Below are 16,941 nucleotides of genomic sequence, written 5' to 3'. Positions count from 1 at the left end.
GAAGAAAGAGAGTGCGACGACGAAGAAAGACGGTGAGAGATGACAGTGAGAGATGACGGCGAGAGATGACGGCGGGAGATTGACGGCAAGAGAGTGGACAATGACAGTATCGCCGGCGACGAGAGACGAGAGTTTCGATAATTTTTTTTTCTCGCGGTTTGTGAATAGTTAAAACTATTCACTTTCCCTCTCTTTGATATAAACGAGAGAAAACAAAACTGTGGATCTTAAAAAAACTGCTTAATGACGTGTTAATTCATATCTGATGTGTATTTTAATTTGTTGATGTGTATTTTTTTTTTTTTTACTCAAATTCGGAAAACAAAACCCAAGGGGTAAATTGTAATTACACCCAGGGCACTAAATATTCTAGTAATTTTTAAAAGATTTATAGATTTGAGTAATAAACCAACTTTTGGATAACATTTGAGTAATTCTTTCTTATTTTTAATATAAAACAAATCCTATGTGGCAGATTTTTAAAAACAATATCTTTTATTTTTAATATTCAGTTATAAAAGATATTGATAACGACAAGAAATTAAATATCCTTTTATTTAGCTTTTATACTCTCCACATGCATGTGTACAATTCCACAAACTTCAAATTTATTTGTAAAATTCAATTAACTGAATATGAATACGCAACACAAATGACCTCACAACGAGTAAAACCAGAACGTGAAGCTAAATCTTCAAACTGAGAAAGAGTTCTCTCTTGACCACCTGATGTTTGTGTTAGCATGAATGCATCGATGTCGAACATAATGTTTGACGAAATATCATCACTCGTTGGTTCTACTGACACAACCATGTCTAATATGATCACTCTCACTTTCATTGGAAGACTCTTCCAGCATTTTTTTTAGAATTTTTATACAATCTTCGTCTGCCCAATCATGTAGTATCCACTGGTTTTAGTTTACAAAAAGAAAAAAAAAAGTCTCGTATAATTAGGTTTGACTTTGAAATTATATATTTGTTAAAGATTAAAACAAAATGGTTATATAATCCACATGATGTGTATGTAAAACTTACTTTGAAAAAGATCGAATCGCCCTTTGGAACTTCTACAAACATATCTTCAACGGAATGTTCCACACCTAAAATTGATTTACGTTAAAATAGTAATTAATGGTTCATATATATATGATATCGAAACCAGAACTTTAAATTAAAAAATAAAGTTACTAAATTTGTCAAATTCATTTTCTACCAGAAATAAAAAGAGCACGAGCTACCGATAAAAAGCTTTCTCTCTCTTCTCTCTCTCAAAATTTTCAGAGAGAAGAAGCTGTTGTATAATATTTCATCGACTTTTGTTGTCGGCTTTTCTTTCCGGCTAAGTCCGGCTTCAATATCTCGCTTAGATGCGAGTTCTTCTTAGCCTTATGGCTAAGTTTTTTGTGTTTTCTGTTCCTTTTGCAGAGCTATGTAGATCTCTTTCATGTTAAGAAGGTCAAAGCTGAGTGGTGATTCAGAGGTCTCAGATCAACAGATTGCTCGATTCCAAGCAAGAAGAGAGTAAATCATCATACCTTTATTAATTGCTGTAATTGGCTTTGTATGATGGTTTCTTTTTAAGTTTGAGAATCGTGATGGGAGGAATTTTGTGGAGGGTGAAGAACAGTTTAGGAGAGCAAAGTTTTGCGACTAATCTGAAATCTAGCCATCTTCCGTTTTCCGGTGCTTCACAAATCTGAAGATTCATGGGGCTTTTGTTTTTTTTATCACTTGGAGGAAGATGCAGAAGGATAGTGGTGATATTCGGAGCAAAAAGCTAAAGATCGTTGGATCCCTGTAGCGAAAAAGATGATTCTACAATCGGAATTTTTGGATCTGATCGGAGACTCAGCCATTGGAAGGCGGTGTGACTCCGTCGTTCTTTGTCCACCCCAACATCCTAAATTATCTCTACATGTCCCGTTCTAAACCTATTTGTGTTTTACTGTATATTAAACTATTAGATTTATTATTGGGCTTTAATTTGTTGGGCTCCGTTTTTTTTTCACCTTGTAATATTGCCCATTATGGGCTTAATCAATGAAAGTTGCCGACAAAAAAAAAAAATAAAGGAGCACGAGCTAAAACTGGAGCAAGGTCGAAATTGATGCCTCTAAAATGAGGATAGTTTGACGTAATTAAACTTATTATGGTGCCAAGTCCTCCTCCCACATCAACCAACGTGTTTACATCTTCAAACCCTTTGTAAACTTTTAGAACCTTCTTCATGACCATAGACCCATGAAGTTTCTGACCTTGTTCGGTTAAACAACTCACCAAATTTTTTGTCTGAGCGGATGTATTCAAAGCATTCCATGCTATGGGCAGAGCTGAATGCATCTTTTCCTTCTAGTATCACACCCTTAAGATGTGTCCTGAGAGACAAAATATCATTGAAGATTGAACAATACACATCCCTACTATTATTTTGAAACACAGTTTATGGACTAAACCTTCATTTTGTAAGAAATTACAAGGGTATACCATTGGAGTTATAACAAAATAAAAAGAAATCATTAAGGGTAATTACGTCAATTTGTCTGTTTTAATTCGGATAAACACGCGGATCCTTTTTACCCACCAATTTGACCCGGTTTCACGTTTAAACACGCGGATCCTTTATATATATATATATAGAGAGAGAGAGAGAGAGAGAGAGAGAGAGAGAGAGAGAGAGAGAGAGAGAGAGAGAGAGAGTATATACAAATTGGTGTTCTACGTATATACCAAAATATTGACGCCCTAAAAGTATGGCCAAAAAAAAAATTGGATCACACTTTCATTCAAAAAGTTATTTGTTTGGAGAATATCTATCACTTGGATTTTAATATTAAATGTAACTTTATTTATTAACCAAAGATCCAAAAACACATTAAATAATTTTAAGTGAAATTGAATCAAAAGATGGAATGGAAATCTTTAGTCATAAAATTAATTTTTTAATATAAATATACTCTTAATATCATCAGAAATATATTACTGTTTATGTACATAATTTCATATCAGAACATGTAAATTAAATTATGCTTAAAATTTCAGTCTATTTACGCTATTACGATGAGAAATAGTGGATGTAAGACAGAAATTGGTAATTTGTATAATAGAAAACAATGTACTAAAATGATTTTAAAAAAACTTTAGTAAATGACATGTAAAGAACTACTTTGAGACGAATACTTTGACAATTTTGAGTATTTTTGAAAATATTTTGAGAGTTCTTAAAAATTATAATTTATACTAACTATATAAATTAAACATTCAAATGGAGAATAAATGTATTTTGTCTAAATTTCTTAGCCAAAATTTATCAATAAAATTATTATATAGGTAATTATTTAAAAGAGAATGCTTATAGGACATCAAATTTCTAATGTGATGGATTGGGACGAGACGGAATGGGATGAGACTGGACGAGATTTAACATCCTCTAACATTTTCAACAAACACAGGCTGTGCTTGATTAGTATGAGGATTGCAAAAAAAAATTGTATATTTTCCAAATGTTGAAGATGATGATCATGTTTATTTTCGGTATGGGCTGTGGTATGTTACATATACACCAAATATCGACAACATCCTAAAATAGTGGCCAACTAATTTCTATGGAAATTTTTTATTTTATGCAATTTAAAATTTACGACCTAAAATAGTTTATTATTTGATTGAATATATGTTTTACCAGTATTTTTGAAGTAATTTAATATACTAATTAATTACAAAAAACAAGAATTAAAATTTGAGAAAAATTCCAGTCTATTTATGGTACTAAGACGAGAAAAATATATGTAAAATGAAACGGGTAATTTGAATAACGAAAAACAATATATTGAACGATTATTTAGAAAAAAAAAAGATATTAATTTTAGAGAAAATTAAGAAATAAAATGATGTAGGTAGATAAATTCAAATGTCAAGTTTTCACTAATTTGGATAAGAATTGATTTTGCAGATAATTAACCACTATGGAACGACAACTTTGAAAATTTTGGTATTTTTAAAAAAAATTATATGGTTTTTGAAAACTTATATTTTTGGATAATTTCAACTAACTAAAAAATAAAAAATCAACAGAGAACTCTGGTATGCCNTATGCCGTCTAAAATTTTTACCCAATTTATTTTAATAAACATTGTTTAACAAAAAAATTATTTAAAGAGAACAAACATTAGACAAAAAAAAAATCTGATGGATACGGGACGAGACGAGACAAGACGGGATGAGACGAGATGAGATGAAACGGGATAAAACAGGACAAGAGAGGATGAGTTAGAACGTGAGGGGATGTGACGATATGGAACGAATTTCCCAATCCAAAGTAAATACGTCTAAGTTTACTTTTTTTAATTTATAGAAAAAAATAACGTACATATGCTACAACGCCCATATTAATATAATTTTTAGTTATTTTATGAATATTAATTAAGTTATTATTAATAGTTTAATATAAATTAAGTTTAAGCCTTTAAATATTTTCTAAATTCGGAAAATGATTTATTGAAATTTATATGGGTTACAAGCGAATCTCATGTATTCAAGCGGGATGGATGAAAATATACTATTTTTTACAATGGATTTCTTAGATTGGATTTTTTGCGGGTCAATATATTTTAAACTCATTGTGGGGAAGACTTAGCGGACATGTTTGACATGTTTGCCAATTTTATTAAGATCATTTGGTTCAGGAAGTTTTAATTTTTTTGCGGCTTTTTATTTTATTTGATAATTCAAGTTTTTAACGATCGCTAATTTGGTTGACATTTGATCCAGATTCTCTATCATGTCAATCCAAAGCTTATGGCGAGAAGATTATTAGACTAAAACATTCATAAATTAATATAAGTTTGTATTATAAATATTATACCAAATAAATAAATTTATAAATATAATCTCGCATGTACGTATGGATCCATGGTCAATAATTTTCACAACTTAAAATAAAATTCTTCTAAACCATATTTAAAAACAAAAATTTCAGCCCAAATGGAATTGTATATATATATATATATATTAAACATTCAAATTGAGAATACATGTATTTTGTCTAAATTTTTTAGTCAAAATTTATTAATAAATTAATATAAGTAATTATTTAAAAGGAAATGGTTATAGGACATAAAATTTCTAACGGGATGGATAAGGACAGGACGGAAACGGATGGGATGGGACGAGATTTAACATCCCGTAACAAAATTACTTTAACATTTTTAACAAACATGGTTTGTGCTTGATTATTATGGATGGATTGCAAAATATGTATATATTCCAGCTGATGAAGATGATGATCATATTTATTTTCGGTACGGATTGGAGTATTCTACATATACACCAAAATATTAACAAAACACCATAAAAGAGTGGCAACCTAATTTTTATGGAAAATATTAATATTATACAATTAAAATTTAACAACCTAAAAATATTTTATCAATGTTTTTAAGTAATTTAATTTACTAATTAAGTACATATATTGAAATAGTATAAGTAAACTGTAACGGGTAATTCGAATAATGAAAAACAATATTTTGATTAATTTTTTTAGGAAAAGAGAGACATAAATTTTAGATAAAAGTACAAATCGGAAAATATAGGTATATAGTTTTCACTAATTTAGGTAAGGATTGACTATGTGACAGGTAATTAACCATTTTGGAATGGGCACTTTGAAAGTTTTGCTAATTTTGAAAATAATTATATTTTTGAAAATTATAATTTTGGATAATTTCAACTATCTAAATAAAATATATTCAACGGAGAACTCTGCTATCCCGTCTAAATTTCTTACCCAAATTGTTTAGTAAAATTGTCTACCGAGTAATTATTTTAAAGAGAAAGAACATCACACAAAAAATTCTGATGGATACGAGACGAGACTGGATGAGATGAGATGAGATGAAACGGAACAATAGGAGATGGGTTGAGACGTGAGGGGACATGACAGGACAGGATAGGACGTATATTCCGTTCCAAAGTAAACACGACTAGGCTTTTTTTTTCAATTTACATAAAAATAACGTTTATAAAAATATTTTGTCCCGTGCTGTAGCACGGGTTACTACCTAGTTTATAATATAAGTGGGTTTCAGCTATATTATGCCAGTATCGTATACGGTATACTTACCAAGTCTTAAATTGGACTTGGCTGTTTTTTTTTTTTTGAATAAAATGTAAAATTTATTCGAAAAATAACGTTTTATATCAGCGGTGATGAAAATGTGAGTTTAAAAAATTCATCTAAGCATTAGTACATGAAAAATATTAATCTGCAAAATATCTTGATGATAACCACTCTGCCATGGCAGTTGCATATTTGACTTTTCTTTGAGTGTTGATGCTTAGCAGTCTGTCTCTTATGTTTCTGTCAAGTGTTTTGAGAAGTTGAGGAGCTTGATGTCGGGGTGTCCCCGTGTTGCCTACCATTTCGTTCCCTCCATATGGTGTGGACAGTGGCCTGAAAACGATAGCGCATTAAGAATAGCGTGACAGAGCTCAGTGTCGCATCAGTGATGAGAGACAAGTTATCACTCCATGAAGTCGAAAATCTGCAGGTGAGGAGCTTGAAAGTGAGAACCGGACTTGGCTTTGTAGAAGCATAAACATAGAAAAGAGAGAACCGGACCCGTCATGAATTGTCCTTCAAGAAAAACTTGCAAACCGGTTCAGCAGCGTATAGGATCTCTCCGCTCTCAACAATACGATACTTTAAGATGGAGTGACTAGCAAGGAAACGCAGCATCCGGTTTAATCAGTGCCGGCGATGACCCAGTGCACAAAGTGCATTTGCACCATGTCACAATATTTTGGAAAAAATTATAAGGTTTTTAGGCTCTTCAATGTTTCATATTTTGACAAAAAAACCCCAAAATATTGAAAATCTAAAAATAAGACCTGTAAATTAGGAGAAAAAAAAAAATTTGGCACAAGGTGCAAGAAAAGTTTGAGCCGGCCCTGGGTTTAATATAACTGTCCCCTCTGGATTGGTAAGCTTGACAGGGAGATTTATTGTTATCTCGGAAGGGGAGAGCCACACATCATCACCTAAAGCAGCAATTGTCTCGATCGATCAACACCGAGCTCCAAGGCAGCTTTCAAAACCATTGGTAAGGCCAAGGAGTTCACGATATATCTTCTCCGCTTGCAAGCTCACCGTAATGTCTTTGTCGACGTGTTGTTGTACTAAAATCTAATCCAAATATATATTATATATAAAAAAAATCCACCAAATAGACAAAATCAATTAAAATACTTAAGTGGGTTCCTCCAACACATCCCCTAACTTAAGTGGGTTCCTCAAACCGAGATAAAATGTCAAAGAAATGCATGTTTTGTAAAAACAAAGATGCAGCCAATATTGAAAAGAACTTCTTTTCTTATTAAGAATCACTTAAACAATCTTACAAGATATGTTTAATCAGATTTACACACAGTCAACACGACTTGCCACTGACCAATTCTTAATCTAACCAAAATCCCTAAGAACCCTAAAAGCTTTCTCGCTTAGTTCTCTAAAATTCTTCTTNCAAGGATGAAGACATATATGCAGGGAGACACAACAAGCTTCCTATCATGCCTTGTACCAAAAATAATCCTCAAGAGCTTTTATAATGTTCTTAGATTCAACCTGTGAAACAAAAAAATGTTGTAGCACTCCTTGAGAATTCAGCTGAACATGACGAACGGTTTGCTCAACAAATGCAACTGCAGCAGACTGATTCTTATGACCTTGCAACTGTTTAGATATAGCTAAGACTCCTGATGATTCATCATTCCAATCATTACTATTGGATCTTGTTGATTCAGTTGTGACTTTTTCTTGTACAGGTGGTTCTGCAACATGCTTCTGTAGAACCTCAGGTTCAACTCCAACATCTTCTTCAGTGATTATCTTCGAGAGATTGCAGCATAGGTTGATTTCCTCAGACTCTTTGCAACCTTGATCATACTTTGTCTCATCATTCTCGAAATTTTTATTGTACAAATCCTTTTTAGCCACCCAGACTCTAGAAAAATGAAAGGGATCAATAAAACACTTTCTTGCCATCCAAAGCTCCTTGATCNCCCAACAACATGTTTGGCCTAATAACACAATATATAGGAACCCTCCTATGACCTACTTTCCTAAACAAGGATAAGTCCAAATCTTCTAGTCAATATGATAATATCTTGTCCTCTAATTAACAAGCCTTCAAAAGTATTACCACGTCATCCAATATCCATGACTCCTCCAAGACGCGTAAACATCTTCCAGAGTCCTACAACACAGCCTTGTAGCACCAGAACGTCTTCATGCTTTCATGTTTTTTTTTCCTGAGTTCAGTCGAAGGCCCAATTAAAGCCCAGAAGTGAGGTATAAAAGGCGTGGAGTGGAGTAGAGAGAAAACCTAAATCGCATCCATCCATCCATCCCGCGCTCGCTTACAGGAAAGGGAGAAGAAGAAGGTTAAGCGTGAGATACCCGGGTCCGATCCGAGGTTATGGAAATTCAGAAGAACTGCGACGTAATCTACTTGTTTTTTTTCTCTCAATTATCGCTTCTTTGACTAATATTTGCTTGCTAATGACAATTATTTTAATTACATCCGTCCATTCAGAATATGAAGAGGGGAAAGAAGAAGTTCTTGATGAAGATGAAGAAGGGAAAGGTCTTGATGAAGAAGGTAAAGGTCTTGATGGACGAGAAGGTAAAGGAGAAGGTCTTGATGGAGGAGAAGGTAAAGAAGGAGCTTGTGGTTCGGAACTTTAACGATGTCCCAATACAGCGGAAGTTCGATGTACGTATTCATTCTTTCTATATACCTACTTGTTGGTTTGTCAAATTGCTTCCTAATTTTTTCTCAATAACAAAACGGGTCTTACGTACGTACAATTAGGACTACCGAATCTTCCGTGGCATGCCGTTAATCTACCGTGCTAATCCGTACCACAGTTTTAAAGCTTTCATACTCCAACTTTACGCTAAGTTGGGTCTTCATCGTTACAATATTCTCCAGGTAAATTATATACACTAGTAACGATCTTTCTTTTCTTGAGGATATATATATCTGTNACTTAACCATTGGACACTCAAGTTTGTAATGACAAACACCACCACATTCAAGACATTGAATCTCTTTTCTCCGATTAGCTTTTTCTTTCTCAGATACATTTGGCGTAGAACAAGACCTCCCTGTAGCACTTCGATTCCAACATGCTAATTCTCGTCCCTGTCCTTTTTCAACACGCTTGAGAGCTTTTCCAAAGTTTCTTGCCATCAAGGACATGTTATCTTTTATCTCTTTCAGCTGGTCGTTTGTGTCATCTACCTTGAATGCAATCCCTTTGTCATGAATTCTCTGTTCTTCAGCAACCTCCATCTCTTCTGACTTCAACATACCAACCAGATCTTCAAATCTCAAAGTATCAGTGTTTCCAGAGACTCTCATGACAGCTTTGTGTGCTGCATACTTAGATGGCAGACACCTAATTAATTTTTTAACCAACTTGGTATTCTTGTATGTTTTACCAAGATTCTTAGCTTCATTGGCAATAGAACTCATTTTAGCACTGAACTGAGAGATTGTCTCTTCTGGATCCATCCTTAGGACTTCAAATTGAGAAGCAAGCTGATCCAATCTTGTTCTTTTGACACTTGAGTTTCCTTCATGAGTCTTCTGCAGAATATCCCAAGCTTCTTTAGCTGACTCACAACCTTGAACAAGCTTAAAGTCATCATCATCAATAGCACCAAAGATAACATTAAGAGCCCTAGCATTGTATTTAGACAAGTTTTTTTCTTCCACTGTCCAGCGTGCCTTAGGTTTAGTGATATTGTCACCAGCTTCGGTTTTCTCATATGGAGGCTCCCAGCCTTCTTCGACAGCCGTCCAAGCATCCTCACCAAGATTACGGATCAACTGAACCATGCGGACCTTCCAACGACCATAGCTTTGTTCATCCAAGATCACAGCCCTTTGAAGCATCATCAACTCATTACCCGACTGCATCATTATCCCAAGATCTCAACCTGTAGCGAGTATAGAGCTCTCGTCGGTTGACTGCTCTGATACCAATTGTAAAAACGAAGATGCAGCCAATATTGAAAAGAACTTCTTTTCTTATTAAGAATCACTTAAACAATCTTACAAGATATGTTTAATCAGATTTACACACAGTCAACACGACTTGCCACTGACCAATTCTTAATCTAACCAAAATCCCTAAGAACCCTAAAAGCTTTCTCGCTTAGTTCTCTAAAATTCTTCTTGAACGGCCCCAACAACATGTTTGGCCTAATAACACAATATATAGGAACCCTCCTATGACCTACTTTCCTAAACAAGGATAAGTCCAAATCTTCTAGTCAATATGATAATATCTTGTCCTCTAATTAACAAGCCTTCAAAAGTATTACCACGTCATCCAATATCCATGACTCCTCCAAGACGCGTAAACATCTTCCAGAGTCCTACAACACAGCCTTGTAGCACCAGAACGTCTTCATGCTTTCATGTTTTTTTTTCCTGAGTTCAGTCGAAGGCCCAATTAAAGCCCAGAAGTGAGGTATAAAAGGCGTGGAGTGGAGTAGAGAGAAAACCTAAATCGCATCCATCCATCCATCCCGCGCTCGCTTACAGGAAAGGGAGAAGAAGAAGGTTAAGCGTGAGATACCCGGGTCCGATCCGAGGTTATGGAAATTCAGAAGAACTGCGACGTAATCTACTTGTTTTTTTTCTCTCAATTATCGCTTCTTTGACTAATATTTGCTTGCTAATGACAATTATTTTAATTACATCCGTCCATTCAGAATATGAAGAGGGGAAAGAAGAAGTTCTTGATGAAGATGAAGAAGGGAAAGGTCTTGATGAAGAAGGTAAAGGTCTTGATGGACGAGAAGGTAAAGGAGAAGGTCTTGATGGAGGAGAAGGTAAAGAAGGAGCTTGTGGTTCGGAACTTTAACGATGTCCCAATACAGCGGAAGTTCGATGTACGTATTCATTCTTTCTATATACCTACTTGTTGGTTTGTCAAATTGCTTCCTAATTTTTTCTCAATAACAAAACGGGTCTTACGTACGTACAATTAGGACTACCGAATCTTCCGTGGCATGCCGTTAATCTACCGTGCTAATCCGTACCACAGTTTTAAAGCTTTCATACTCCAACTTTACGCTAAGTTGGGTCTTCATCGTTACAATATTCTCCAGGTAAATTATATACACTAGTAACGATCTTTCTTTTCTTGAGGATATATATATCTGTTGGATTTAATCTCGTCTCGTGGTAATATATCAATCAAGTTTACTATTTTAGGGGAAAGACTTGAAGGTCAGTACTATATATAAATACATCATGTCCACGGGTTGTGCTGCTTGCCAATACCGCATAACCTTTGATGTCAAGGATCCACGGGAGACCAGTGATTCGCCACTTCAAACTTTTGAGATTCAAGTTAATGAAAAAAAATATAACAGGCTCCTTTTGACGTGCACTATGGCTGGACCTCTAGGTAAATTATATGTATGTAAACTAACTAGTGTACATGACCAACAACAATAATCTCGAGTTAAAAATCTATCTTTGTTTTGTATAGGGGAACCCATGAATGGCAACAGATGGGGTGGAAGCGTCTCAGATATAAAGCTTCTCTCAGATTTCTTACCTGACTTGCCGCCAGTGAATCCTTTCCAAGATGATACTTCAGACCGGTTTTACGTGGTAAATCCAAAGACCACACTCGCAGCTTCTGAGAGTTTTTCTTTTCCGCTTATTTATGGTCAACCAACAAACATATTTATTTTAGTTTTTTTTTTTTTTTTTCGTTTTGGGCAGCTGAAAAAATCAGAGGTGAAGAAAAATGACTGGATTCGTCTGTATTTGGAACTCGCAGTTGCCACAACTAATAGGACCCATAGCAAATTTGGTATGGCCAATTTGAAGATTCTTAGAGTGGCTATGGAAACTCCACGAGAACATGTGTTGCCCATTACCGAGGGACTTGGCGCCTATGATGCTATTTTCTACATTAGGTACACAGACTCATGCAAGGCTCGGGCTGGCGACGATGTTGATCGTGTTGCTGTTGTCAGAAGAATCTTGGATGACCATACGGAAGTCTTTAGACTCGTGGGTCGCACTCACAGCATCAGATTATTAGGGAACGGGGAATCCCAGAAGACAGCTGTGCATGGCTCGGAGGACATAGAGATTCCACAGGACAATCAGACATGATGGATGGTTTCAACGGACATTGGTGGGGTTGTACTCATAACTCTCAAACCATGAACGCTAGCTTCTTTTTTTTTTTTTTTGAATGAATGTAAAAATATATTCAAACCAAAAAAAGTTCTTTTTACAATAGATGCAGCCTTGTTCGAAACGTTATTCAAAAAAGTGTAAATGTATTGAGAAATATCAGACTAGGGATGAGAAGCGAGCCAGATCTGAAGCCCATCTGCAAACTTCGTGGTATGCTGCTGCTGCAAGGCAAGAAGTTTGTTTCGAATCAAGCGGTCGAGAAACTTAATGTGCTGAGCTGTTGTACTAGGATTGCCTCCATGTCGTCGACGGTTACGCTCCAGCCAAATGGTATGGATTGTGGCCTGAAGAGCAAGACGTAAGAGANACTGTGCATGGCTCGGAGGACAAAGAGATTCCACATGACAATCAGACATGATGGATGGTTTCAACGGACATTGGTGGGCTTGTACTCAGCGCTCTCAAACCATGGAAGCTGGCTTGTCGTCTGCACAATATTTGATCCTTTTGAATTTGTGGATCCCAATAATGAACCCGTTGACTAAGTTATTTGGTGCTTGAGGATTGTTATGTGGATTTGTTTTTGTGCAACTTTTTGTAGATTTTAACTAAGTGTGTTGTTCTGCTTGAGATTGGTCAACTAAGTTATTTGGTGTGTTCCGATTGCTTTTTGTGTTGTGTGGACTTTTTAAGATTGTTGCTCTGCTTATCTACTTAACGAAGGAAAGGATTTGGAAGCATTCTTCTTGCTTTCAGAAGGCAATTTTAGTATATCTGTCTTCTTCCTTCTACCCTTTCAGTAGCTTAATCTTCGACTTGTCATTCATTCCAAAACGTCATCATTACAACGGATTCGCCGTGCATAGAGACGAAACCTCCTTGTCGATGATCGATCCCAAGTTAAAAAATCCAAGTAATAATAATATACTGAAAGAGAAGAGCGTCTTTAATTTTTGAGGGAAACATATTTTCGTTTTGAAAAACTATAAAAATAAACAATATAGTGACTACAAGTAGTATAAATTAACAGAATCGTTACTCGAACTCCCTTGTGATAAAGAAGCAATATTGCCGTTTGCGAGTCCTGTTTTTTTATGATTGATCAAATATACATGCTAGTCTTCATATTCCAAACTCAATGATTTTCCTCTTTTGCAATGCAAACATATTCATATCTGGAAATAAATTTCACCACAAAAAAAATAGTTTCCATATATATAAAGAAAACCTCACTAAACTAAAACCTCAACACATCAGCCCTATTAAGAGAAACCAAACTCCGGCGATCAACAAAACCAAAGAAGGAGAAGACGAAGAAGAAGAAGCTTGGGAAGCAACAATCTGAATAGGGAAAATTGCATTGTCCCTGAATCCTGATATATATTTTGTGTGGTAATGGTGGCCATATCTTGGAATACACAAGCACTCTCATCCTGGTTCTTCTCTTGGAAGTACATGTTAAACGTATACGAAGCGTTCGCATTTGCATCAAGACTATTGCAAGAAGACCCGTAACCAAGTGTCGTGCAGTCCGAGTAAGTGCAGGCGAAATTTATGTTATCCGCAACTTTCGTTAAATCTTTAGCTTCTGGATTAACTTGCTGGATAGACATGGTTCACTGGATAGTATACGGTCAAATCAGGGCATGCGTTGGCCATTGCTATCCAAATCACTGGCGAGGTGGTGGAGCCGAGCACACTGAAGAAAATCAAGCACTTCCTGTGGTAGGCCATAACAGGATATGTGGCTTCGAAAAGCCGATTAGCAGACAATCACAGTGTTTCGGACAGGTCATGCCAAAGATGTGGCGCATCCTGTATGAGTTGATAAATCATATCCTCTTAACCTCTTTGAATGCCCCTTTGCATTGCAGTTCTGGGTGCTTTTGGACAACCAAAGAGAGTAGGATCCAGAGGATGCCCATGGAGAGAGGCCCGCTTAGCAACCAGTGAACAAGACATGTTGAAACCGAACAGAGCTGTTTCAGGAGACTTCTGATTGCGTCGCAAGGTTGGTCATCAAAGACAAGAGGAGTTAGTTGCACCCTGAGAAAACTAGCAGACAAAATGTTAAATACAAAAATAATTAAGGGACTAAAAGAGTATATGATCATTAGAATTACTAAATCGGCCGGTTTAGAAATCCCTCCTCTACCTTCACCAAACCACTGGTGGTGTTATCGCCGGCGTTCTGCAAGAAGAAGAGTATCACCGGAAGTAGAAACAGAGGAAAATGTACGGAGACGCTACAAATTGGAATGAAGATGAGTATAGAGAAGCAATACTGAAGGAGCGAGAGATACAGACGCGTACAGTATTCAGAACCGCCTGGGCTCCTCCTGTTCCGGCGAGAATCCCTAATCCGGACGCCTTTGTCGTTGCTTCCAGCGATGGAACCTTAGCTTTTCATTCTCTGAACTCGCTTGTTTCTCAATCGGCGAGTTTTGGCTACTCGAAAGGTCAGGATGTTATGGTGGCTGAACCTGAGAGAGTGGTTAGGGCACACGATGGCCCTGCTTATGATGTCAAGTTCTACGGTGAAGACGAAGATGCTTTGCTCCTCAGGTAAACTAAACCCTTCTTTGTTGGTTCTTTGAAATTGTAATTTTGAAAATTTCGATCTGGATTTGTGTAGTTGTGGTGATGATGGTAGAGTTCGAGGATGGAGATGGAAAGAATTTGCTGAATCAGAAGCATCACTTCATTTGGAAGGTGTGTACACCATTTATTCTATGTGGTTTTTGGATATGAAAGATCAAACTAAGAGCTTGGTGGTTCTTTTCTTATGATATACAGAGAATCATGCGAAGCCATTGATTGAATTGACTAATCCACAACACAAGTGAGTCATGTCCCTTTGATTGAGTCCCTTTGATTAATCCACAACCATTTGGCATTTTTGTCTGATCATACTAAGTCTCTTGATCCAGATATTGACGGGTTCAGAGGATGGGACTGCAAGAATCTGGGGTATATTTCTCACGTTCCTCTTTATAATGCTGTAGTTTCTAGTAGTATTATGTTTGGATCATCTGTGGTTATAGAACTTTCAAAATCATTTAGTCCTCGTGTTGGTACTTCAGATATAATGCTCCTCATTTTTGTTGACTGCTTCTTAAAACTCGATGATGTTCATTTGGTGGTTACAAAACATTCTTGGTGGTTACATCACTACGTTTAGTTTTAGGTTACGGTACATGTGGTATACTTTACTTGTCTAGACTAAGCTTTGTACACTCAAGGCTTTCTTTTGTTTTGTCAACCAGATTGCAAAACCGGGAAATGCATTAGAGTAATTGGTTCCCAGGATAAAAAGTCCGGCCTTCACATTAGTTCTATTGCCCTCGATGGAAGTGAAAGCTGGTTGGTAAGAATTAAGCAAATGAATAATCACATTAAGCAAATGAATTGTTGCAGCGTGCTATTTTTCAAAAGGGGTTGTTGCCTCCACGGCTCCACTAACCTAAGAATATAGTTTCTTTTTCCTGGTGAATCAGTTTGAAGTTTAAAGACTGGGCATTTACTGTTATTTCTACTGGCATTTCAGGTTTGTGGACAGGGTAAAAGTTTAGCTTTATGGAATCTTCCTGCCTCAGAATGCGTATCAACGATATCCATCCCTGCACATGTACAGGATGTGATGTTTGATGAAAAGCAAGTAAGCACAACAAGATTAGATAGCGGTGTAATTTAAAGTCGGAGAGGCCGTAGGTGTTATTTGTTTATAAAGGCTTATTAGGTCTATGTAGTATCTCTATGAATCATCTCTCTTTAACTAAATTGATAAAGAAAAATTACCGTCTTTTCTAATCTAGAAATAGAGGTCGACACAGTTTTAATTCCTTTGACAAAGTTGGACATCTTTTTCTATGTCTTTGTCTAACAAGTATCGCATTATCAGATTTTGACTGTAGGAGCAGAGCCACTTCTAAGGCGTTTTGACTTAAATGGAGCTTTGCTTTCTCAAATTCACTGTGCTCCTTGTTCAGTATTTTCCATTTCCATGCATCCAGCAGGGGTATGTTTCCAATTCCTTCTTTTCTCCCCTTTTACAATATGCATGTGTTTGCTTATCACTGTAAAAGGTCGATATATGATATATCCAGAGATAACGCCATGTTAGTTAGTTCTCTTTACATGTGTTTGCTTATCACTTTAAAAGGTCGATATATGATATATGTAATGTTATGTGAATTTGTTAACTCTTTTGGAGTAGACACTCGATGTGTAACCGTTAATCCAATGCTTTTGTATCTGCAGGTAGTTGCTGTGGGAGGTTATGGAGGTCTTGTTGATGTCATCTCTCAATTTGGAAGTCATCTCTGCACATTCCGTAGCAGCTCATTGTAAAACTCCTTACCATTTCTCGGTTTTGGCTCAATACTTAGGTTCCTGCTTCTGAAAAAGAGTTCAAGATCCCGTTTCACATATGTTCAGAAGGTTGAGGAATGGGGAGGCGGTCTTTTGGTTCAGTTCGGTTTGATTTGACTATGGTAGCAGTTGTTTGGTTCAATGTAATTGGTTTGTTCAAATTGAGAAAGAAGCAGAGGGAGAAATTCACTTAGACTGCCTTATACTAACGTTGTGGCGCCAGTATATTATTGTATGTATACAAGCTATATATATTGTATTACCTTAAAAAGTTAAATTTTGGGGGAAAACAATTTTTACAAACCCATAACAATTAACGAAAGTCCATAACTTTTTTT

The 16,941-nt window shown here is 36.0% G+C and overlaps 2 protein-coding genes and 1 pseudogene across 2 annotated transcripts; 2 read left to right on the top strand and 1 right to left on the bottom strand.

Annotated features, from left to right (window-relative positions):
* On the bottom strand, positions 622-2,319 carry LOC104747761 (annotated as a pseudogene).
* On the top strand, positions 11,573-12,205 carry LOC104748874 (UPF0725 protein At4g11700-like). The gene is made up of 2 exons (XM_019236840.1): positions 11,573-11,692; positions 11,807-12,205. The coding sequence occupies exons 1-2, from the start codon at positions 11,576-11,578 to the stop codon at positions 12,203-12,205; spliced, it is 516 nt and encodes a 171-aa protein (XP_019092385.1). The 5' UTR covers positions 11,573-11,575.
* LOC104748873 (THO complex subunit 6-like) lies at positions 14,351-16,889 on the top strand. Its single transcript, XM_010470454.2, has 8 exons — positions 14,351-14,797; positions 14,868-14,944; positions 15,029-15,074; positions 15,150-15,202; positions 15,499-15,599; positions 15,780-15,890; positions 16,134-16,250; positions 16,493-16,889. Exons 1-8 carry the CDS (start codon positions 14,466-14,468, stop codon positions 16,580-16,582), a joined length of 927 nt encoding a protein of 308 aa, XP_010468756.1. The 5' UTR covers positions 14,351-14,465; the 3' UTR covers positions 16,583-16,889.

This window comes from Camelina sativa, chromosome 15 (assembly GCF_000633955.1).
Source record: "Camelina sativa cultivar DH55 chromosome 15, Cs, whole genome shotgun sequence".
NCBI lineage: Eukaryota > Viridiplantae > Streptophyta > Magnoliopsida > Brassicales > Brassicaceae > Camelina > Camelina sativa.
The sequence above is the reverse complement of the archived record's forward strand: the minus strand, read 5'-3'. Positions and strand labels throughout refer to the sequence as shown.